This window comes from Leptodactylus fuscus, chromosome 7 (assembly GCF_031893055.1).
Source record: "Leptodactylus fuscus isolate aLepFus1 chromosome 7, aLepFus1.hap2, whole genome shotgun sequence".
NCBI classification, from domain to species: Eukaryota; Metazoa; Chordata; class Amphibia; order Anura; family Leptodactylidae; genus Leptodactylus; species Leptodactylus fuscus.
The window spans coordinates 92,550,642-92,574,258 of record NC_134271.1 but is presented as its reverse complement, the minus strand read 5'-3'; the positions used below and the strand labels follow the sequence as shown (position 1 = coordinate 92,574,258).

The 23,617-nt window shown below is 41.0% G+C and overlaps 1 protein-coding gene across 1 annotated transcript; it reads right to left on the bottom strand.

Annotated features, from left to right (window-relative positions):
• Positions 1–4,308: 4,308 nt before the first annotated feature.
• Positions 4,309–22,156, bottom strand: SLC25A47 (solute carrier family 25 member 47). The gene is made up of 7 exons (XM_075282550.1): positions 22,016–22,156; positions 14,597–14,747; positions 12,293–12,336; positions 10,427–10,498; positions 10,162–10,344; positions 9,147–9,417; positions 4,309–5,433 (listed from the first exon to the last, which is right to left on the bottom strand). Exons 2-7 carry the CDS (start codon positions 14,625–14,627, stop codon positions 5,153–5,155), a joined length of 882 nt encoding a protein of 293 aa, XP_075138651.1. The 5' UTR covers positions 14,628–14,747; positions 22,016–22,156; the 3' UTR covers positions 4,309–5,152.
• Between the last annotated feature and the right edge of the window lie 1,461 nt (positions 22,157–23,617).

Here is a 23,617-nt window from a genome sequence, read left to right as displayed (position 1 = left end):
TTCTTGTTAAGCCCAGAAGTTGCAGGCCAAGAAAAATATCAGAAAGGCAGAGAAGAAGAATGGTGAGAACAGTCAAGGACAATCCACAGACCACCTCCAAAGAGCTGCAGCATCATCTTGCTGCAGATGGTGTCACTGTGCATCGGTCAACTATACAGCGCACTTTGCACAAATAGAAGCTGTATGGGAGAGTGATGAGAAAGAAGCCGTTTCTGCACGTACGCCACAAATAGAGTTGCCTGAGGTATGAAAAAGCACATTTGGACAAGGCAGCTTCATTTTGGAAACAAAAATTGAGTTGTTTGGTTATAAAAAAAGGCGTTATGCATGGCGTCCAAAAAGAAACAGCATTCCAAGAAAAACACATGCTACCCACTGTAAGATTTGGTGGAGGTTCCATCATGCTTTGGGGCTGTGTGGCCAATGCCGGCATCGGGAATCTTGTTAAAGTTGAGAGTCGCATGGATTCCACTCAGTATCAGCAGATTCTTGAGAATAATGTTCAAGAATCAGTGACGAAGTTGAAGTTACGCCGGGGATGGATATTTCAGCAAGACAATGATCCAAAACACCGCTCCAAATCCTCAGGCATTCATGCAGAGGAACAATTACAATGTTCTGGAATGGCCATCCCAGTCCCCAGACCTGAATATCATTGAACATCTGTGGGATGATTTGAAGCGGGCTGTCCATGCTCGGCGACCATCTAACTTAACTGAACTTGAATTGTTTGTCCAAAATCCCTTCATCCAGGATCCAGGAACTGATTAAAAGCTACAGGAAGCGACTAGAGGCTGTTATCTTTGCAAAAGATTAATATTAAAATAAAATATTAATGTCACTTTTCTGTTGAGGTGCCCATACTTTTGCACCGGTCAAATTTTGGTTTAATGCATATTACGCATTTTCTGTTAGTACAATAAACCTCATTTCAATCCTGAAATATTACTGTGTCCATCAGTTATTAGATATATCAAACTGAAATGGCTGTTGCAAATACCAAAATATTTAGAACTAAAAATGATTAAGATTATTAGGGGTGCCCAAACTTTTTCATAGGACTGTATATATATATATTATATTAGGCTCTAAGTATTTAAAACAATGGATCATAGGCCAAATTTCTATCATTTTTAGATTTAACTTGGAGTGACACTTGAAAGAGGACCCACACGACTCAGTAACTGTGACATCTGACCATTGGGTCCACTATTCAGCTGAGTAATGGGGCAGTGCTAAAAAGAACTTCCTCAGGATTAAGAATGGCTAAGAATATATTACATTTACAGATGCTACCATGTATGATTTTAGGAAGAAGACCCCAGGAAGCTCAACATTAATTGTGACCATCCTTCAGCTACTGTACAGAATTTGTTTTTATTGTGTGTGGAGGGATTTTCTACTTAATCTACCTTTTATACTGTTTTAGTAGTCCAGAATGTTAGCTAGTCTAGCATACATAATATGCTACATAATACATTTTGTAGGTTTTCTGTATTCCCATGGATTGTTGCCATGTTCAGAAATATGCGAAGGAGAGAGTCTCTTACATGGTTCATTCCTGACCCTGCTGTGAAGATGACTCATAGGACATATCTACACATCAATACTAAACGACTAAAGCAAGAGATAATCAGAGGCCTGAAAGTCTGATATTAACCTATTAATAAAGCTTAAAGGGGTATTCCTATCTCAAGGATCCTATCTATACCGGTAGCTTATGTAAATTGAAGTCTTTTCCTATAATATATTGCTTTAGAAATGCTGCTGTTTGCCTGCTGTGTGAACTCATTCCTCCCATTCTTTACACAGCGTTTCCATAGCGCCAGACTTGTGTGACAGGACAAGTGACCTCACTCACTGCTCTCACTGTTATGTACAGCTCTGCTGGCAGGACAATCAGTTAAGCTAATTGCAGATTCTTGATAAAGTCCTGTGTGTTATCTCTCTATTTAAACAAACAGATAACACTGAGTTGGTCTCTAGAAGCATGTGCATATTATCTGATCTGCATTTACATAGTTTCCAACAGTCCCGGATCCGGCGGGACTGTGCCGCCATCCCGGACAGTTTACAGTTTGTCCCACTATTCCCCTGAACTCCCGCTATGCCCCTGAAGTGTTTTGCTGTTAAACTTTGTTAGGGTAGGGTAAATGGCAGATGCTAAATCATAGTGGGCTAAAGGACCGTTGATTACATGATAGCTTTTTTTTCCACTAGCGTTTTTTTCTGCTAGCAGAAAAAAGAAGCAAGCTGACCTTTCTTCAGACGGATTCCGCCTGAAAAAAACAACCCCTTTATTAGCCTCCACACATTTTATTGCTCCTTTTATTTGCCCCCACTCACCTATTCCTGCTTGTGTCTAGTCTTACCACCACTGTGCCTCCAGCCTGCTGTTACATATTATATCTGGGCGCTGAACAACATTAGGATGTGGCGTCCGGATATTGTTCAGCGTCAGGAACAAATGCACAGCGCCCCCTGGAGGTCAAAGCAGAGGCAGGACTGGATAAGAGCAGGGATCGGTTGAGTATTGCATACAGTTGGAATCAGTGGCGTAACTAGGAATGGCGGGGCCTCATGGCGAACTTTTGACATGGGGCCCCCCCGACACCGAAGATCTCGACCAAGTCCCTCCTACGCATTCCTGCGCGCTCTATTATGACCAATAGTGGCCCCTGCACACAGTATTATGTCCCATAGTGTCCCCTGCACACAGTATTATGCCCCATAGTGGTCCCTGCACACAGTATTATGTCCCTTAGAGTCCCCTGCACACAGTATTATACCCAATAGTGGCCCCTGCACACAGTATTATTCCCCATAGTGGCCCCTGCAGACAGTATTATACCCAATAGTGGCCCCTGTACACAGTATTATGTCCCATAGTGGCCCCTACAGGACTAAATACTGTCACGTCACCCGCTGACCGCTATACCAGGACAATTGTGGATAAAAAAAATCTGGTCATGTGCATTACAATTTAGTAACTCCATGTGCCTCATATTAATAGTAGTTAACCCCATCATGTCCCTCACATTAACCCCTGTGTGCCTCACCATAAGAGTTACTGATATGTGAGAGACATGGAGGTAATAATAAAGTATCTTCATTATTATTACCCCCATATGTCTCACATATTAGTAACTCTTATGGTGAGACACACAGGGGTTAATGTGAGGGACATGATAGGGTTAACTGCTATTAATATGAGGCACATGCAGTTACTAAAACAAAAGTAATCACCCCAAATGCCTGATATTAATAAGTAACCCCAGTATGTACCTGTGTATCTTTAGTTTCATTTTCCTGGAGCAGCTTCTTCTTCCTCTTCTCCTCTTGAGTGCAGGACGGCAGGAGCTCGGCAGGGATAAGCCCCGCCTCCTGGGCTCTCCTCAGCCCTCTCATTGGTGGGCAGAGGACAGGCAGAGAAAGGAAGGGGGGGAGAGAGGGGGAGGGAGAGCGTCCTGAAGCGCTGAGAGGAGCCAGACCTGCAGCTCCTGTGTGTCAGCCGTTGCTGCAGCTTCAGGGCCCCCTGTTGGTGGAAAGTATTCCACCAACAGGGGACCCCGATCATTATACTCGGGGGTCCGAAAAGACCTCCGAGAATAATGATAGCAGCGGTAGCAGCTGTCACCCGGTCCCTAATGTCCCGGGCCCTGTGGCAGCTGCCTCTGCTGCTATGGTGGTAGTTACGCCACTGGTTGGAATAATCCTATTGTTAATGGCCGCTGGAATAAGTGTTTCTATCACGACTGGTGAAAGTGCCCACCAATTACCAAGTCACAAGTCTCTTGGATCAGGGTCAAGCAAGGGGATGGTGTAAATCATAGTCTATGCTCCTGAGTATAGGACCCAGTCTTGTTGGTCCCAACCCCTTCGTTATTATGTATAAAGAGCCTGTGTAAGACACCTCTCACCAAAGGAACTGCCTTGTTATCAAGGAGTGAGCAATTGACTCACGAAACATGGAGGAGGAGGAAGGAAAGATGAGGCCCTTCTATCCCAGCACCATAAACAGAACCTTCTATATTGACTAATAATCTTTGTATAGGCTATGAATTATATATCGACGCTGGAGTATAGGTGTTCCAGTGGTAATAATGAGGCAGATTTATTAGAACAGTGTAAAAGTCTTGTTGCCCATAGTAACCAATTACAGTGCAGCTTTCATTTTACATTCAGCTCCAAAAAAAATGAAAGCTGTGCTGTGATTGGTTTCTAAATCTGCCCCATTATTTATATATCAGTTTCACTGTAACATAACCAAACATTTATGTGTCCCAAATATAATAACATTTTACCAAGTTTCAAGAATAAACCTTTATATGTGAAGAATAAATAAACTCTTACACTATACAGATTATATTCAGTATACTACAAATATAGAACATTTAATATACAGATATATACAACATATATAGCTGGTCTGTTCTCAACAATCTGAACATTAGGGTGGTTGTCCGCTTGCTCCGTGCCATATTCACTTTTAGAACATATGGAGATAAAACAGAGGAGTCTCCAAATCACAGAAGCCGCAATATCTCATAACTAAAATCAGTTGGTTCCATTCCCTATTAAGAGCACCCCCAAATGTACTATACCTTAATTTATCATCCACCACATTGGATACAGATGAGTAGCTATAGAAAGTCTAGAGGTAGTTATCACACACGAGCTTTGGTGTCTAAGGTGCCCAAAGGCTGCTTTCCAGGGCTTATGCAAAGAAGTTGTTCACAACCAACCCCTTTAAAACAGCATCTAGGTCTTTAAAAGTCCATACAGCAGAGAAAAGATCCTATCAATCTTAAATGTTGGTCGAGTCATTATAAGGATAAAAATTCAAAATGATACATTTTAGAACATTATATAACATTCTTGACACACATTAGTGAATGCAGCAGCCATCTTCCGGATGTCCATGGGGACCTCTATCACCTACAGAAAGTCCCAGGATCTCTAGAATAATGATCCCTGTATGGAAGGTGTTGACACCTTCCAAGCTACAACCTCTGGTCTGGTCATTTGCATGTACTTGGTGTCAGTGAGGTTGTAGCCCATGGCACATGCCATCTATGAGATGATAATGTCTTTTAAACCGAAGCTTCCGTGGTTTTTTAACAATCACTGTACTCATGGGTTCTTTTTACTTTCATATGGAGAAAGGTTTGATTTGCTTCAGTATGGCTTCATAGGTCAGGAAGACCACCATGTTGACGGGGAAGGCTCTGAGACAGTTCAGTGACAATCCTTTAAAGAGGACCGTGACCCCCTCCTGTCGCACGCTGTCAGTGATGCAATGGATAACCCCTCTGTATCTCTGCTGTGTGACACCATCTACCTGCAGTCGAGACTTAATGACATCCATAGGTGTGGCAATGCTCCATGCCACCACTCCAGCAAGCCCACCAGCAAGGAGAATACCCATTAATTCTGAAAGAAAAATAAACAGGAAGAGGATGGTATCATTTTATTATTTATCATAATATTTTTGGCTGGGAGAATATTTGTTGTTTAAGATAAAAATTACAAAAATACAGTCAACTTTCTATCTCAATTTCTCCATCTTTTTATGGTTGGTGAATAGGAACATTCTTGTTTAAGTCTAGAGGCTGAAAACCTGTATCTGCAGGCTTGCTAAACAACTGTCGGCTTCTTCTAACATTGCCAAAGGAAGCCATCTTTGACATCATCGGAAGCTGAAACCAACTTTGTTAGGTTTCATCATATTGGCACAAGGTCCATATCAAAGATGATCAATATCAGACCAGTGGGAGTTCAACTTATGGCGCCTACTGCGGTCAGCTCTTTAGAACAGATGTAACTCTCAGATAAGCACTGCGTCCTCTTCATTGTTAACCATTATTGTTTCATTTGAATTAGACAAAGCTGAAGTACCAAGTACATGTATGTGTTAAGCATAAAGAGGCCACAGCTCTCACCGTGTAAATGTATATGTAAAACATAAAGAGACCGCAGATCTCATTGTGTACATGTATGTGTAAAGCATAAAGAGATCACAGCTCTCACCGTGTAAATGTATATGTAAAAAATAAAGAGACCGCAGATCTTAATGTGTACATGTATGTGTAAAGCATACATAGGCCACAGCTCTCACCTGAGCCATGACATCTTAAAAACAATAGGCCAGCACATCGCTTTAATTCGTAATACATATGTACAGGGTAACTGATCATTCCAGCTGCCTGCAGCCACCACTACAGGGATCTAAATGCAATGGCTAGTTTTAACCTCAATAGGAGATTTATAAATCATTGTGCCATCAGCTTCCTCTAGCAGCCACTATGACAGTATCACAGCAAACAGTAGAAGCATTTCAGTACTGAGCATCCTACTGTCATGCACCTCATAACTAATCATTCTATAGACATTATGAGTTCAATTTACTCCCCCCCCCCCCCCCGATATTTAAGCCTAATATTTCTAAATGGGTATAAATATAACTACTATAGCACAAGAAAAAAGTTGCGAGATAAGGACAATTCCTACAAGCATTGCCATGGCCATTAGTAGTTGTGTAGTTGCCAAGTCTACAACATGAAAGTTAAAGGAGTTGGCCAATTTCAGACCAATATTGACAAACAAATGTACAATAACAAGATATACAATTTCCCAATATACTTTCTGTATCAATTCCTCACGTTTTCTAGATTTCGGCTTACTGTCATTCATTCTGTTACTTCTAGAGGATAAAAGTCTGACCATGGTCATGTGATTTACGGTCCATGGTCATGTGATAAGCACACAGGTGCTGCTCGTTACAGTCACAGCACAGTAATCAGACAGCTGCCTGGTAATCAGCTGTGCACCTGTGTCCTCATCACATGACCATGGACCGTAAATCACATGACCATGGTCAGAGTTTTATCCTCTAGAAGTAACAGAATGAATGACAGCAAGCAGAGATCTAGAAAACTGTAAAGAATTTATACAGAAAGTATATTGGAAAATTGTATATCTTTCTATTGTACATTTGTTTGTCAATATTGGTCTGAAAGTGGCCAAGCCCTTTAAACTCAGCTCCAATGTAGACAGGGCAGTGCATCTATTTGTATGTAGGTTAAATTTAGCAACACAGGCTGCATGGATGTCCCTGCTTTATCCAGAAGTGCTGCTTCTAGGAACATAAAGTACAATGGAGAACAGTTGGTAGTTTTCCATTCCTTACTGTTCAGCGATTCATGAGGATACAGTTACAGTCAATGATCCCTGCCTTCCTACATAGAACATCTGAGCCGTGTTTACCCCAGAATACCACAGGCAATAGTAAGTTACTTTATTAGAGAAAGGATAGCAGAAGAGTCAAGGTAAAATAAAAAATTGTGTAGATGGGAGCTTGTGCAGTTACTTATGACAACCAGTAAGGCAATTGTTTTTATTTCCTACCCCACCATATAATCTGAAAATCTGACTGGCTACCATTATTTCGGATGGATTATAGAAACAAAGGCAAATGCCCTAAGAACTCCATCATCTGGATATCTCAACCAATTCTCTTAGTGATACCCAGCAGGGGTAATAACACTGCCTTACCGTATAGTGAATAATTTGAGCAATCTGTATTTCTGTATATCTGTATATCTGTATTAGAGCACTGTGTAACCACACTATAGCATTATATTACAACTGCATAATTCCAGGAAAGAATGGGGATATATGGAGATACTATATAGGCACTGTACCTGTACGCTTACAATGTATAGCAATATTATTTAGCCTCTTGAGGATGCATGATGTTCTGTTTTTTTTTCTCCATGCCTTCCAAAAACCATAACTTGATTATTTCCTTTTCACAGAGTCAGTAGGGGGCTTAATTTAGAACAAATTGTATTTCATAATGATAACATTAAATATCCCACACAGTGTACTGGTAAGCTTTAAATCAATTCGGAATGGGGTGGAGTGAAAAAAAAACTGCAGTTAGGACATTTTCTTCAATTGTTATTTTTACAGCGTTCACCGTGTGGTAAAATGACAAATTTCCTATATTCTGTGGCCCAGTATGATCACTACCACAGCAAATGTAGGCGAGCCGTTCCAACACCGAACTTACAAATGAAATTGAAAGTAACCACCGAGATGCATTGGTCGTATCTAATGATGGCTTTGAGTGATCAGAGAGACCTATCGGCTATGGTGCTCGCTCAGTGCCTAAATGGGCACCATAATTAACCTATGAATAAAGTCACTGAGCATTAACATACAAACTAACCTGCGTCCTTAAGGGGTAAAAGCCCTACTATTCTCTGCAAGTATGATGAATGTCCTTAAAGGGATTCTACCATTAAACTACTTTTTTTTCTAATTACTACGTTGGAATAGCCTTAAGAAAGGCTATTGGTCTCCTATCTTTAGACGTGGTCTCAGCCGCGCCGTTCCGTAGAAATACCGGTTTTAACCGGTATGCAAATGAGCTCTCCGCAGCAATGAGGGTGGGCCCCAGCGCTGAAAGGCCGATGAGCGCATCCCCATTGGTGCCCGAGAGCTCTTTCCTGCACCGCCTCCTTCTTCTGCAGCAACTCCGCCTCTTCTGGCTTCTCTTGCTCTTGTAGTTCTATACAGGAGCATAGAGAGGTCACCCCAAAATGGCCGACGGCCGGCTCCTGTATTGAACTGCAAGAGCGGCTACCCAAAAATGGCCACCGCCGGCCATTTTGGGGTAGCCACTCTTGCAGTTCAATACAGGAGCTGGCCCGCGGCCATTTTGTGGCCCATCCTCATTGCTGCGGAGAGCTCATTTGCATACTGGTTAAAACCGGTATTTCTATGGAACGGCGCGGCGAAGACCACGTCTAAAGGTAGGAGACAAATAGCCTTTCTTTCCTGTTCATTAGAAAAAAAGGTAGTTTAATGGTAGAATCCCTTTAAGGGGTTAGGAGCTTTATTGGAGTATTATTTTGGCACTGTTTAGTGATATTATTTGGTTTCTGTAGGTATACTGGTAGCATTGTGCTACCATTTTTGATGTTTATATGTTTTTGTACACTTGAGGATTCACAGAGAAATTAAATTAATAATACAAGATCAGACTGTAATAAAATAATCTGAAAAATGAACCTGGATACAGTTTATCACAATTTACAAATGCTGATCCCTTTAGTTAGAGCTATATCGCCACAACGTACCTGAATTACTCTGCTGCACTGGCACAAACCATTCCCGAAAGACGGCATATGACAGGAAGTAAGTAGCAAATGAATGGCAGTCTCTGAACATAAGAGCAAAGCAGCCTTTGTACAATCCAAAAAATCCTTCTTCCTTCACTATAGTCAAGAGACAGTTGACAGGACCGGTGTACTTTGGTTGGGTCAGGAGGGAGCACATGTTAGAACGGTGAGGAGACACCTGCGTCTGGAGTCGAACTTTTGCCATGTCCGCAGGTGATGAGACCAAGACCTACAAAAAGCAAGTTTATATGTAAGAAAGTCCAAAGATAGTAGAAATTTTCTGTTTCAATTTGTCTGCATTGCAAGATCTTGCTTGTTGTCAGTGAATAGTAACATACCTGTTTACAACCAGAAATTAAAAACCAGGTCCTACTGACACAAGTGTAAAACTTGTTACAAGAGAGCTCTGAAGAGGCTCATTAAGGGTCTCATTAAGGAAACATTGACAAAAAGAGGTTGTTTTGCAGTGTAAAGGGATTTATTAGACTATGGATGCCCTGATAAAAAAGAAGAATGTAAATAAGTCATCCTTGGTGGAAAAAAGTGAGAACTTGCTCTAGCTCCACCTATTGGAAGGTAGCTCTCTATAGATCAATGCCTGGTTTTGCTAAACTCTGAAAACATAACTTGGGAATAAAGCCAAACCAGAATAACTCCTCCAAAAGGAAGCAGGCAGCTTTGTCAAGATTGCCTTTTATCGGCGCAAAGAAGGGTACTGGCTGACTTGGTGATATGTCCTAGACATGGGTTGGAAGGGTTGGTATGTCTCTTTAAGGGAGACGTCGACTCAAAGAGGTCGCTTTGCAGCGTACAGAGATTCATAAGGCCAAGCATACTCTGACATACTGTAACTAGACTCCTGTGTCGGGTATACTAAGAACTGGTTATTACTGGGCTACAGGCTAGTACTATTCAATAACCTTTTTTCAATTAATTTTTACCAAAACAATTTATTATGCAAGGACTAATGTACCTGTACTCCTCCAGCTGCATAGCCAGACAGGAAAATATCCAGTTTGGATGGTTTAACATGTGGCGTCCCATATTTCAGTTTGCAGAGATTGTACAAACAATTTCTATACACGCCAAATACAATAGATGAGCTAACAGACACGGTGGAAATAGGCATTGACATCCCTTTGAAGAACCCAGATACCTATAGAAGATAAAAGTAAGTTGAGAGCAATGCAATTCAGAGGTGTCCGATTGATCATATGGGGGAGGGGGGGGGTACTTACTTTTTCCACTTTGTAAGTAGAACAAATGCAGTGCCATATTCCAGTGTAGTATCTCTGTGTCTGAATTCGTACCTGGGTTGAGAAACATTGAACAGTATTAGCTTATGAATAGATACCGTATAAGCCAAGGTAGGGTAAAAGCCCCGGGTTATCATCCTGCAGTTAACTGATAAAGGATATGACAGACCTCTCATAGCTGAGAGGTCCCCTGCAATAATCTTATTGTCACGCTACTGGGACTGACTGCCAGTGATCAGTTGTAATCTCTGGGGGAACTTGTCAGTGATAGATGATACAAACTAGAAAGTTAGGAATATCTGCAGTACACTCCTAGAAATTTTTTTACACTATGGACTATTTTCTTCCGAATGCTTATTAAAGGAGTTTGTATATTACCCGTTCCCCATTTTTTAGGACCCCAGTGATCAACTGTAAACTAAAAGGCAGCCCAGAACTAAAACTTTAATTTCCTTGCAGCACCTCCACAGGAAAAATGAAGCATTATACAGTTTCCTCTGAAATAAATGGGCTGCCTATGTAGCGGTTCCTTTAGGGAGGGTTCACACGGAGTTACGTGCCGCGGCGCTATTTTGCGGCTGTGATTTTGCTTATCTACCCCAGGCTTCTGACCTATGTGTGGTCCAGGACGGGTCTAGAGTAGGCATCAGCCCAGGTGTGGGTCATAGGCTCATTACTGAACCACAAAAGGCAGCAGAGCCTGCACTTCAGGGCAGATCATGTGAGTGAGAGGAAATGCCTGGGCCTTGGTGAGCCAACAAATTCAAACAATAAAGATAGTCAGTCTAATAACGGACAGCTATGGAACCCCAGGGACGCCACTGACTAGAACGGGCTGCATTCTATTAACCCATTATCTGTTATTTTCTCATCAACATTGGCAGATGAAAAAGTCAGGCTTGCAAGACTTTTACATCTGCGATCTCAGATGGACTTAGCACTAGCTGGACACTGACGTAGATGTGAACATAACCTTAGTCAACCAAGTGGACAAGTTTCTAACAAGCATTGTAATGCAATTGCAATACAGTTGCAGTTGTAATATCCATTGTTCTGATCCATCAGAAGATTGGAATAGCAAACAATTGATGGATAAAAATAAAACACTTTCCATTTGTATCAATCAGAAATTGAGATGTTAAATTAAAAATGGAAGGCCCTTTCTGTCAGCTTTCCATTCCATAAAAAGGATAGCATGTTGTCACAAGCAACCATTTTTACTTGGGCAGCATGGTGGCTGTAAAGCACGGTGGAATATGTTGCCAATATACAAGTAAGCTAAGTAAATAATTAATATACTCAATAATGATGGAAAGTGTTCAGTTTCTGGCAGTAGAATAGCGAACATTACGATGCTAATGTACTGGCTTTACTCACCTCAGAGCTAATATGTAATCCATAAACAAGACTGGAGCTGTTTTACATATATTGATTGCACATGGAGGATCCTCTGCCCATGTTACAGCAGTTCCCTTAATATACTCTATTACCTGATCCACCCACACCATGAGAGAAAGCAATAGGGAGGATAGCTGTAGTTATTGCATCAGCACCACTATTTGGCGGTATTCAATGTTATCAACAGATCATATCAGCTTCTCTTCTTTCTATATTGAGATTGTGCATTATGATGACACCATTGGAGAGAGCATCTACCTTGAAATTGATGCCTCTGCTCTTCTCATTACCAAAATTGCTTTCGCTCATATGGCAGATGTATCAAGTAATAGACCAACATAAGGGTACTGCTCACTGCTTCCCACTGTATAGATATGTCAGTCCAGAAAAGGTAAGCACAAATCCAAATACTAAACTGTAAACATACATAAAAAAACACATTCTACATACCTTCACTGTGTCGAGAGGGTATCCGACCATAACTCCACAAGCCCCTGCATTACAAACATAGATGGCCATGAAATATGGCGGGATTAAACAATAGAGTTTATAGATTTATTGATTGATCACTTGCTAACACTGCTGCAGGTTATATATTTGTATGCATTGTACACTCTTGGAGATGTTCTTTGTGTATGGACATGAATGGACTCTGTTCCCGTGATGTCATGGAGATTTATACAATCAGCTTGTCCTTACTGGACTGCAGCCACCACTGGTGTTATGCACTAATGCCTACTGCTGACATGTAAGTAGCTGGACATAAGAAGGTCAAATGGTAACGCTTTCCCCTCCAGACTGGGACATAAAACTATTTATTATATTATTGTAATAATATGAAATTCCAGCTGGACAGATTCTCCAAACAGCAGGCTGCAGAACTTGCTCTTTCCAGTAGCTAATACAAGGGGCAGTAAACCCATAATATCCATAACTGTAACCTATGTCCGGTTATACTGGTATCTGTAGTTTCCCAATAGATGCAGAGTCACAGGTAGTATTCACGACTCTGCATGCTGAAATATTATTATTGATAACAATATTTAACATCATGGTTGCTGTATTATCATGAGAAGCAAGAAATGGCTAAGGGCTATGAAATTTATTTGTGCTATATCAATAAAGATTTTAAAAAATAGTAATAGAAGTAATATTCCTAGGTGTAATGTAAAGAAAGCTTATAGGCTTGAATACAAAATATGTAACAAGGCCCAGGGGTGAACATACCTATGCAGCTGAACAGGGACCCAGTAGGTCAAAGTTTCCTATAATCTGAACAGTAGCTTTCTACTGTCTATCAGATTGTAGAGATTAGATTGTTAGAGAGATAAAAGTGGGTGCTCTATGCAAGGACCCAAGTGCCAATGTCTTCTTATGTGGCAAAGGGGTCTTTAGCCCCTATCAAGCACTAGGCTTCAGGTGTGACTGCTACCTTTGCACCCCTACAACTACAGTTTTAATAATAATAATAATAACTATAACCAGGACTGGCTTCAGGTTTGTATCAACCCTTTGGCAACAGAACCTTAGTGGGTCCTTTTGTGGTGCTCTCTAAAAGCTGCTGCAGCAAAATGCACCTGCTGGAATGGCTGTAGTTCTTCCATTACTTTTAATTTTTGCATTGTAAAGGTTTAAAACCATAAGTGAGATCTGCAGCTATGACTGGCATATCCCCACACATATAATAGTCTTTATAATCCTCTTATGCCCCTACACAGCATAATGGCCCCATATTATACTGCCATACAGTATAATGGCCCCCTTATTCCTCCACACTGTATAAATGCCCCCATATTATGTCCCCACACAGTATAATGGCCCTTATATTATGTCCCACATGGTATAACTGCCTTCTTATTCCCCACACAGTATCATGACCTCCTCATGCCCCATACTGTATAATGATCCCTTATGTCCCCATACAATACACTAACCCCTAATGCCCACGCCCATATAATGCCCCCATACAGTACAGTGTCGCCCATTTAATGGCCCCTTAAGTCTCCATGCAGTGCCCTCATATAATGTACCGTTGACCCAACATAACAAGAGTGGGAACGGTAGTAGAATGAATAGAAATAAGAGAAAAATAAAATTAAATAAATAAATAATAATAATAATAGTGCTATTATAGTAATAGTAGTTATGATACTGTAGCAGTAATGATAATAATATGAAGAAAAGGAGTCATATTAGTAGTAATATTAATAATATTATAGAATATTAATCATTATAAGAGTAATAGTCAAAAAAATACTAATGAGGAAAGAGAAATTAATATTGGTAGTAGTAATAGTTGTACGACAGTGATCACATTTGTATCAGTAATAATACTTGTAATAGTAATATTAGTAGTAGATGTAAGAATAATAATAGTAATAATATGAAGAGTAATAATAATAATGATGAGGATGGGTCTTTTAGGATCTATTATAAAACCATGAGTAGCATTCGGGTGGAAAACTACTGTGTTCCCATTTATATAATTTATCCTATAGATACGTCTTGTAGCCAACATTAACCTCTCACAGATCAATGAGTATAAATGACAATGACCTTTACTGTGTCTATGTAAGACTTAAGGTAGAGTAAATAGGAGAATATGCCTGTAAGAAGCCTGAAGACAATAGAGAGAACAGAACAGACAGAAGAAACACTAAACAGGATAATACAGAAGACAAATCATCCTGATGCCACATAATAATACAGACACCATTCTATACATATATTATCATTCATTCACAGGCAATGTACCTCCCAGAGCTCCTGCAATGAAGTCAGCCATCTGCCGCTGTATTTCTGTCTGTCACCCGTCCTGCAGTCTCCGTCACACTGTGCAGCTGCTGCCTGTTATAATAGCCTTAGTGCTAGCCAATCTATTGCTGCTTTTATATACCCAGCTTTCCTGGAATAAAGACAGAGCGAGGTGAAAAGTCAAGCAGTGAGGAGGCTAAATACATAGACCCTGTCAGGACTAATAGTTCCTGCCACCCATGTCACACGTCAGGTGACAAACAGTCCTGCTCAGTGTGATAAAGGTGACACACTGTGTAATGAGTTCAGCTACACAGTCTACATAAAAAAATCTGCAAGGTGAGCTCAGTAGTTAAGAGCACCGACTACACTGCAGACTGCTCCAGTCCTTCTGCTATAATCTGACCTTGTGGGAGTCATTGTGTCTCATGTCCCCAGATCCAAAATTAGAATGAGAACAGCGGGGACAAAGTGATGCTGTGCGATATTACACATGATGTAGGCGATACCTTTAGCCTTTTCAGCTTTACTTATTGGTAGGTTTCCTCCAGTTCATCTAGTTCCTCCCGAATTCATCTAGTGAGCTATGTTAAAGGCAATGTCCAGGATTCCAAAAACATGGTGGATTTTTTTCTGGCACAGCTGCATTCCTATCTATGGGTTGTGTATGGTTATGCAAATCAGCTCCTTTACAGGAAATCTACCACCACCAAACTGGTTTCAAACCACTTATATGCTGTTCTAGGGCCGGTTACTCACATTACTGCACATACCTTTTTTCACGTCAAAGAGCAATCTTGTTACTAAGAAATTCAACTTTTCTTCCCTATGTTAATGCACTGTTCTGTGAATTCTAGGAAGGGCCACGCCTGCTGCAGTGCCATTCTTAAGTGGTTGCTGTAAATCGCTGTCCATGAGACATGTCTTTGTGTTTTGGAGATGGCACTGGGTGGCATCCTAGAGTGGGTCTGAAAAGTGAGACCAACAGGAGCTGAACACAAATGTCTTTGAGAAGCGGGTTACCACTGTGCGTTGCCCCAGTCCCGCACATTTATAGACTCCCTTTAGCGTGAATAGGGCTGAGCTGAAAAACCACACACAACCTGTGGCTCTATTTTGAATGAAAAACAAAGATGTTTTTTAATCCTGAAAACTCCTATAGAAGAAAGAAACCCTTTTGGAACAAACTGCATACTTTTTTCCTGAGCTCAATGGATAAACAGTATGCAGTAAGCTCCTAAGCCCCACCTAGTGGTGACTGCTGATGGACAGAATTCCATGACTTCATCTCTGCAGAGGTTGTAGAGTTGGGAACCATAACAAGAAGCACACACTGTTTAGTCTACAACTATTGTGATGTTAAGAAGTGAAGATTCATTTTAAGTGTCCATAAGCAGATACAAACAATGCTTTACCTGGATTTTTTTTTTCAATCGCTCTGTACAAATAAATCTAAAATAATCCTACAACCTAAATCCTCCCTGTACCATGGTTCCACTTTGCCCTAGTTGGATATTTGTGAGCGAATTATAAGGTCATAGAGTTGCTTTCCAAAGGGACACAAGGACCCGGGCAACATCCAAGTGGAATTTGCTCTTCTCTTAACCAAACTGACCACTATCTTCACTTCATTTTATTATGGACTCCCATCTTTACACATTAATTTGCAGAATCACAAAGTTAACATGTGTAGTTACAAAGAAATGACTAAGCAAAGATTTTTATATCATTCATTAACTCTGGGTTATTATTTATCAACTTCACTATTGGCTCATTTATAGCTGTACCCCAGCCATGACCAATGATTCTAACTAGCTGCATTCACTATCTGACTATCTGTAAAGCTGACAAAACATATATCATTTTATCTAGTCACTATGGGGCTGTCCAAGCAATGATAACATCATTTGTATGAACAATCCCACCACCAACATTACCAAAAAACTGCCTGGTTTGTCTACTCGAATTGGCTGACGATCGGTCACTTTTGGCCTCTCATGCCAAGCACAGTGCTTCAATTGGGAAAATTTTTGTAGGGGGAACTCTAGAATAATTACCCCCCCCCCCTTTTTTTCTTGCCTTCGATATCTAAGAATATAACTACTGTAGAAGAATATATAACTACTTATCTATGTCCTATGTACAAGAATAGATCTATAGTACTGTTCTCTATGTACAAGACAATAACTCCAATATTAATATTCCCATTTAGAAGAATATAACTGCTATATGACTGCCCCCCTTTACTAAAATAAAAATATCATAATGCTATGCACAGAATTATGGATGTTCCCTACACTTATACACACGTTGGGGGTGATTTCCCAGTATTCCTGCCTACACTTATTAGTAATAGAACATTTTTGTAAACTTTCCCAGTAGTTTCATGTTTAGTAATCAAAGTCTATTCTGGTCAATAGCCCATTGCCCTTTAACCTTCAACAGCTTAAAACAGAACTTTATATGTCAGTAAAACATTAAAAGAGCAATGGTAATGTGAAGATTTGGGTGGCAATACGACTCTCCAGCACCATATCATATTAGTCTTGGGGTGGCTGCTTTACTTGCTTTATTCTGCAATTATTTTTACCCCTGATATAAGAGATAAGCTTAATATATGCTAACTTTTGGTTGAACCCGTGTTAGACTTGTGTCTGTATACAAATTCAAACTATAGAAAGAGAACGATGGGGAAAGGGGTAGAACAGCACCCTGGTACAAAGATAAGACAGGAGGTATACAGAACCAGCTTACAAATTGAGAATATTGTATTTTATGGTCAGGTTTTGTTTGCTGAGCTCCTCCAATCTATCAATGTCCCTGTTGTTCGGCATGCCTTTACCTTCAACTTGTGTTGTTACCGATGCACATAGCAATCTGTCTTCCTCAGGGGTGGGGTGGTGCACAATATGGTGCTCACGTGACTGACCAGAACTGCAGTCCTCAGGGGCCAACACCCAACCACACCAACCCCTTCCTTGCTTGCCAGTTATCAGAACCACTTCTGTTGTAAAGGATGGAAGATGAATACTATAGACACCAGGGACTTCACTGCAGGGTACTTTACTGGGTTTCACAGCAAACAAGACAATACAGCAGCTGAGCGGCACGTGATGGTTATAGTATCAAATTAGCTAGCGATGCCGCCTCTTGTGAGGCCATGTAAGTAGAGTGTACTTGTTGTCTTAGTTTCTGAAACCATCTGATGTTTTAGGTTCATTAATGTTCCTCCTCATCTAAAGTTGACCAGGCTCTGCGTACACAGGTCAGCAACCTGTCACTTCCCCACTGCAGGAATAGGCCCTTAAATAGTATTCCCCTTTCCCCCAACTGTAGTCTGGGCATCCTCTGTCATCAATGCTTTGCATCATGGAAGAGCAACAGACATCTCCCACAGTGCGACTCTTAGGTGTACCTCTGTTCTGCAATGACCCTGCAATAACTTTGCACCAGCTACAATGACATAAACTAGTCAATACATTACACAGTGCAAGTCACACGCAAATACAATAGAAAATGCAACCTATGCAACAAGAGCTTAGAATGAACTACGCTGCGGCACACCGTACTGAGGCCGCTTCTATGCCAAACCACAGGTGAATGTGAACAGTGGCTGAGTACTTTCCCTGTCCACTGTTCGTGTGGGCCAAGGAGAGAACAGCTAACTATTTAGGATGTGTGTTCACACCACCTTAAAGTATGATTGCTTTTCCAGGGATTGTTAAAGTGGGATACCGCTGTCCTTTCCTGCCCCTCAGCTATCCAATTGCAGCAATGAGGGGTTTGGATGCCCTGCATAGCTTCAGCAGTCCCGCAGCCTTGGGGGAGAGGGGTAACGGCAGTGTTTTTAAGACAATTTTACTGTTTCTGCACGAATCATGAGGACAGAAAAATGCTGGTTGAAGTAGGTGGGAGCTGACATCCCTAATATTTTCTAACACAATCTCCAGACTGAATATGTCCACATCAACACGATTAGAAGCCAAGTATCTTATCTCTTGGCACCAGCTCTTTTGTAGCTGGTTTATCCATGTTACTATTTGTCTATAATGGGAAAGGTCTGGTATGTGATAGCTGTATTTATAACTCTCACTGCCCCCTGGTGGGAAATCACTGCAATTACTTAAATTGCACAAATCAATCTCTGCAAATTATAATGATGCTATTTCGAACTACTCTGACTAAAGCCATACACACAACATATTTACTCGCAGGTCTCTGGTAGATTCAGCTTACTTTAGTAGCATCTGCTTTTATCCTATGTGCAAGACCACCATAGACATCAGATCATCAGCAACTTTCACCACATTTAGCTGGATCTGACATAGGTCTAAAGATATATATATATATATATATATATATATATATATATATATATATATATATATAATATTGTGCAGATTGTGAGCCCCATATAGGGCTCACAATGTACATTTTTCCGATCAGTATGTCTTTGGGGTACGGGAGGAAATCCACACAAACACATGGAGAACATACAAACTCCTTGCAGATGTTGTTCCTGGTGGGATTTGAACACAGGACTCCAGTTCTGCAAGGCTAACCACTGAGCCACCATATTTCCCAGATAAATAAATAATAATAAAAATTCACCACGTAACCACAAGTGCTCACTAGAGGAAGCTTTGTGAATACATTAAACTAGCAGGGAATGCTAAAGTTTGCAGAGTTGGGAATACAGCTCTGGGGTATAATGTCTAAATATTAGGTTATTGGGATGCATGTTAATCTAGAGTAGGAGAGTCACTGCTTAATACAGGGTCGTTAAAATGAACCTAACTAATTTTAACGATCCTGTATTAGGCAATGACTCTCCTACTCTAGATTATAATCTGACAAGGGTTCGCAACCTTTATATATACCACTATAGCCAAGCATTATTGGGATGCATGAGCAGAAGAGAGGTCAGAGCCTACAGAATGCATTCAGATGGCAGTATTCTGGTCCACAATTTGCATCAGTATTTGTGAGCCAAAATCAGGTTTACAACACATATGGCTACACTGCAGGATTTGGTTTCTAAAGGTGGTGCAACATACCTAGCAAAATACTGGAAAAAATAGTGGTCCTCGAGGTCTATCTGTCTTAATCCCACTCCCAAATACAAACAGTGTAGAGACCAACAATGGCATTGTATGGTGAATCCCCAGGAGTGTGGGAGACAATTTATTGCTACCCAAAATACCTTTTTTCTTGTAGCTATTATACACACACTACTTAGGCTAGGTTCACATCACATTTTTAACCCATTAAAGGGGTAAACATCACCATATGGGATAGGTTCTATTTTTATAGTATGGGTTGTAATATGGCTATTTTTTATTATTATTTTTATTTTTCTGTAAAAAATATCTATTTATTTTGCTTTTTTATTTAACTTTTTTATTTCATACTGTACAAAACTTATTTTTTTGCTTTAAATCTATACTTGGACTATAATCGCACTAGGTGGTGCGATTACTACTATAGTACATTGCAATGCTTCTACATTGCAATGTACTGTAGTTTCCGAAATTAGAGTGAAAGTATTTCTATATGAATGCCTCTAGCAAAGTCTTTTACAGGTACTTTCAAGAGTGATGTGGGGGTCAGCAGTAGGCCCTCAGTCACCATGACAATACTTCTGCACCCACGATCATAGCTACATACATAGTTACATAGTTGATGAGGTTGGATAAAAACATTAGTCCATCAAGTCCAACCTATAACCCTACAATCATATCACGGCCTTCATCTGTTTTTTGATTTTTTTGCCATACCAAAGACTTATATGGTTTTTAATATTGAAATCAGTGTATATCCAGATATCTGGAAGGTCTCCATTATTTGGATATATGGAGCTTCAGGATACCTGCAGGTTGTGGAGTGTCTTTGTTGTGGCTCCACACATGCAAGATGGAAAAGTGGTCTGCAGTGGAAAAGAGAATTGTTGCTAGCCACATAAGTACCATTCTGCCATCCTACTCTTTGGGTTATTGGCATGTTCCCACTGGTCCCCAGCCAACCCCCACATAACACTTTCAGCACCACAATGGGGCACAACTATATGGTTCTACAGAGGTTGCGGGAGCACCCACGCGCTGAGCCTGAGAAAACCCAAAGATTGGCCTACCACAGGCTGTCAGGAACTGCTGGTGGTTGTAGTTTTGCAACAGATGTAGAAACACACTTATCTACTTAAGATCTGATTGGGAAATAAGTAGTATGCACCTTGGGAAACAGTCAAAAGGTTATTAGAGTTTAAGTTACTGCATGCCAGGGGTGTGAGGGCGGAGTGCCTGCGTGCCTTGTTGACATTAGCAGATTAACATTCCATTGTCATGATTTGTCAGGTGTTTCACACTAACATGGGCGTCATTAGGGGTATAGGGTCTGTGTATTCATTGTACTATGTGTAAGTACCGCCATATCAGCTGTAGCTGCTGCCACAGGGCCTGCAACCTTAGGGGGCCCAGTGGGGCCCTTCTGCTTTTATTTTTTTAATTGGCCATTACCTGCAGGAGTAATCCCAGCAGGTAACAAATCCTACTTACTTATCAATCCCAATTATACTTTGGGACATTATAGTGTATCTAAATGGGGCGTTATACTTTGTGGGGGTCAGGAAAGGAAGGGCTATACCGTGGGAAGGGGGGGGGGGGCAAGTCAAAAGTTTGCTGTAGGGCCCAGCCTTTGCTAGTTACACCCCTGGGCTTCACATTGCGGAAATGCAGCTTTTTTGTTGTTGCAGATTTTGCTGCGATTTTTTGAGTCAAAGCCAGGAGTGGATTGAGCAGAAGGTAGAAGTATAAGAACTTCCTATATATTTCCCATTCCTTTTGTAGCCATTCTTGGTTTTGACTCAAAAATGCTAAGTGGGGCCGATACTAGTTGGCCGTCCAACTAAAATACAATAAAGTCCTTTAATCTGGTATCAACTGGACCTGACTTGTGTTCTTATATCACATATTTTGGATTAACAGATGACAACAGAAAGAACAATACCCTTCCACCCAAACTAATAAATGTACCATTTTCACCAATAAAAATACAAAAACCCTGAAACTAATCTAACCAGACGGTCCCAACTTACAGCTATGGTAGGTCCTCTTCCTGTCTCTGCTGCTCATAGTCCAGCACAGGTGGAGCAATGCATCCCCCTAACCCATGTAGAAATAAGAATTTGCTCTTAGGTTACATCTTCTAGGAACCTACCGTCTAGTTAAGTGTGCCCTCAACAGGAATGTACAGGAGATACAAACAGTGGGTATAGGTCTTAGAGAAATATAGTCATTTAATTTTACAAAGCACCCCTGCAGATTAATCCACTCCACTACCATAACACAGAAAGACATCACAATGAATTCTCAATGATAAATTCATCCGTGCTATATCCTAGACAACCTTCACAATTCTTCTTACCTAGTAATCCTCTTCCTTCAATGGGCACATTAATCTTCTGCCATCCACTTTCTTGCACCCCCTCCCTCTGTAGAGTGTGACATGCTTTCCCAGCCCTTTTGTACTTCACATCTATAGGTGCACATGACACCCACCCCCCTCACTCCTCTCAGTTTTAGCCTATAGCACGGATCATCTCTGGTGGCTGCTCTCAGACCTCCTCTGACTCATCTATTTGCATTGACCTACTGTCCTGTCACGTCACATCCCTGTAATCTCAACCCAAATAATCGCCTGCAATGAAAATCCCATTATCCCAGCTTTATGCCACATTTATTAATAGACAGAGGTGAACGTGACGACATTCATCCCACTGAAGACCTCTACATTCAGCCTCCTGCCGATCTGCAACAGGGAATAACAGACTAGAATAACGGATCACAGCTTGCTGACTACTATGGGGACATTTGTGCCTAACATATTTTTCGGAGACATTTGTAGCTGTTGCACTGTTATAGGGACACCTGACACATATTTATGGGGGGTATCTATGGGTGACACAGTTATAGGGGGTACCTGGAACTAATACTGCTTTGGGGGCATCTGCAGCTTACACACTGTTATTGGACATCTACAGTGGACATATTATTATGGGGACAACTATGAGTGACACCTTTTTAAATGTGGCTGACATTGTTTAAGGGTATCTGTGGCTGTCACATTTTTATCTATAACTGACACAGTATGCAGCCACCATGGATAGCACACTGTTGTGGATATATCTGTACTGTAACATTGTTATAGGTATATCTCTGACACACTGTTATGAGGATCTGTGGCTCTAGGGACATCTATGGGTGACACACTGTTATGGGGATCTGTGACTGTAGGGACATCTATGGGTAACATACTGGGATCTGTGACTGTAGGGACATCTGTGGCTGACATTGTTTTAGGGTATCTGTGTTGTGGGTATATCTGTAATGTAACATTGTTATAGGTATATCTCTGACACACTGTTATGAGGATCTGTGGCTCTAGGGACATCTATGGGTGACACGCTGGGATCTACGACTATAGGGACATCTATGGGTGACACACTGTTATGGGGATCTGTGGCTCTAGGGACATCTATGGGTGACACACTGTTATGGTCATATCTGTGATTGACACATTACTGTGAAATACAGTTATGGGGGTGCGTATCTGTGCCTAATATATTCTTATAGAACAGTCTGACATTCTGACCAGGGGCATCTGTGACTGACACATCAATGGGGGCACATTATTATTGGGGATTTGTAGTTGCCGCACAGTTATGTATAAGTGGATGACACAATGTAACTGTAACTGTAGTTGGCACAGCCTTATGGAGGTATCTGTGGCTGACACGCAGCTATGGGATAACTAACAGCTAGGGGGTATCTGTAGCTGGAATATTGTTGGGGGGTATCCATGACATACACTGTGAAGGGGTATGTGTGGCTGACACACCATTATGAGGACAGCTATGGCTGACAGTGTTATGGGGGTATATGTGGCTGATATGCAGTTATGGGGTATGTGTGGATGTCACACTGTTATAGGGGTATCTGTAACTGACACACTTTTTGGGGTATCTGT

Bases quoted from the DNA above. Each gene is read 5' to 3' on its own strand.
- SLC25A47 (XM_075282550.1), bottom strand. From the start codon at position 14,627: ATGGCTGACTTCATTGCAGGAGCTCTGGGAG. The intron at 12,337-14,596 runs GTACATTGCCTG...TTTGTAATGCAG, and splicing joins CATTGCAGGAGCTCTGGGAG to GGGCTTGTGGAGTTATGGTC. The intron at 5,434-9,146 runs GTACGTTGTGGC...TTTTTCTTTCAG, and splicing joins AGTGCAGCAGAGTAATTCAG to AATTAATGGGTATTCTCCTT.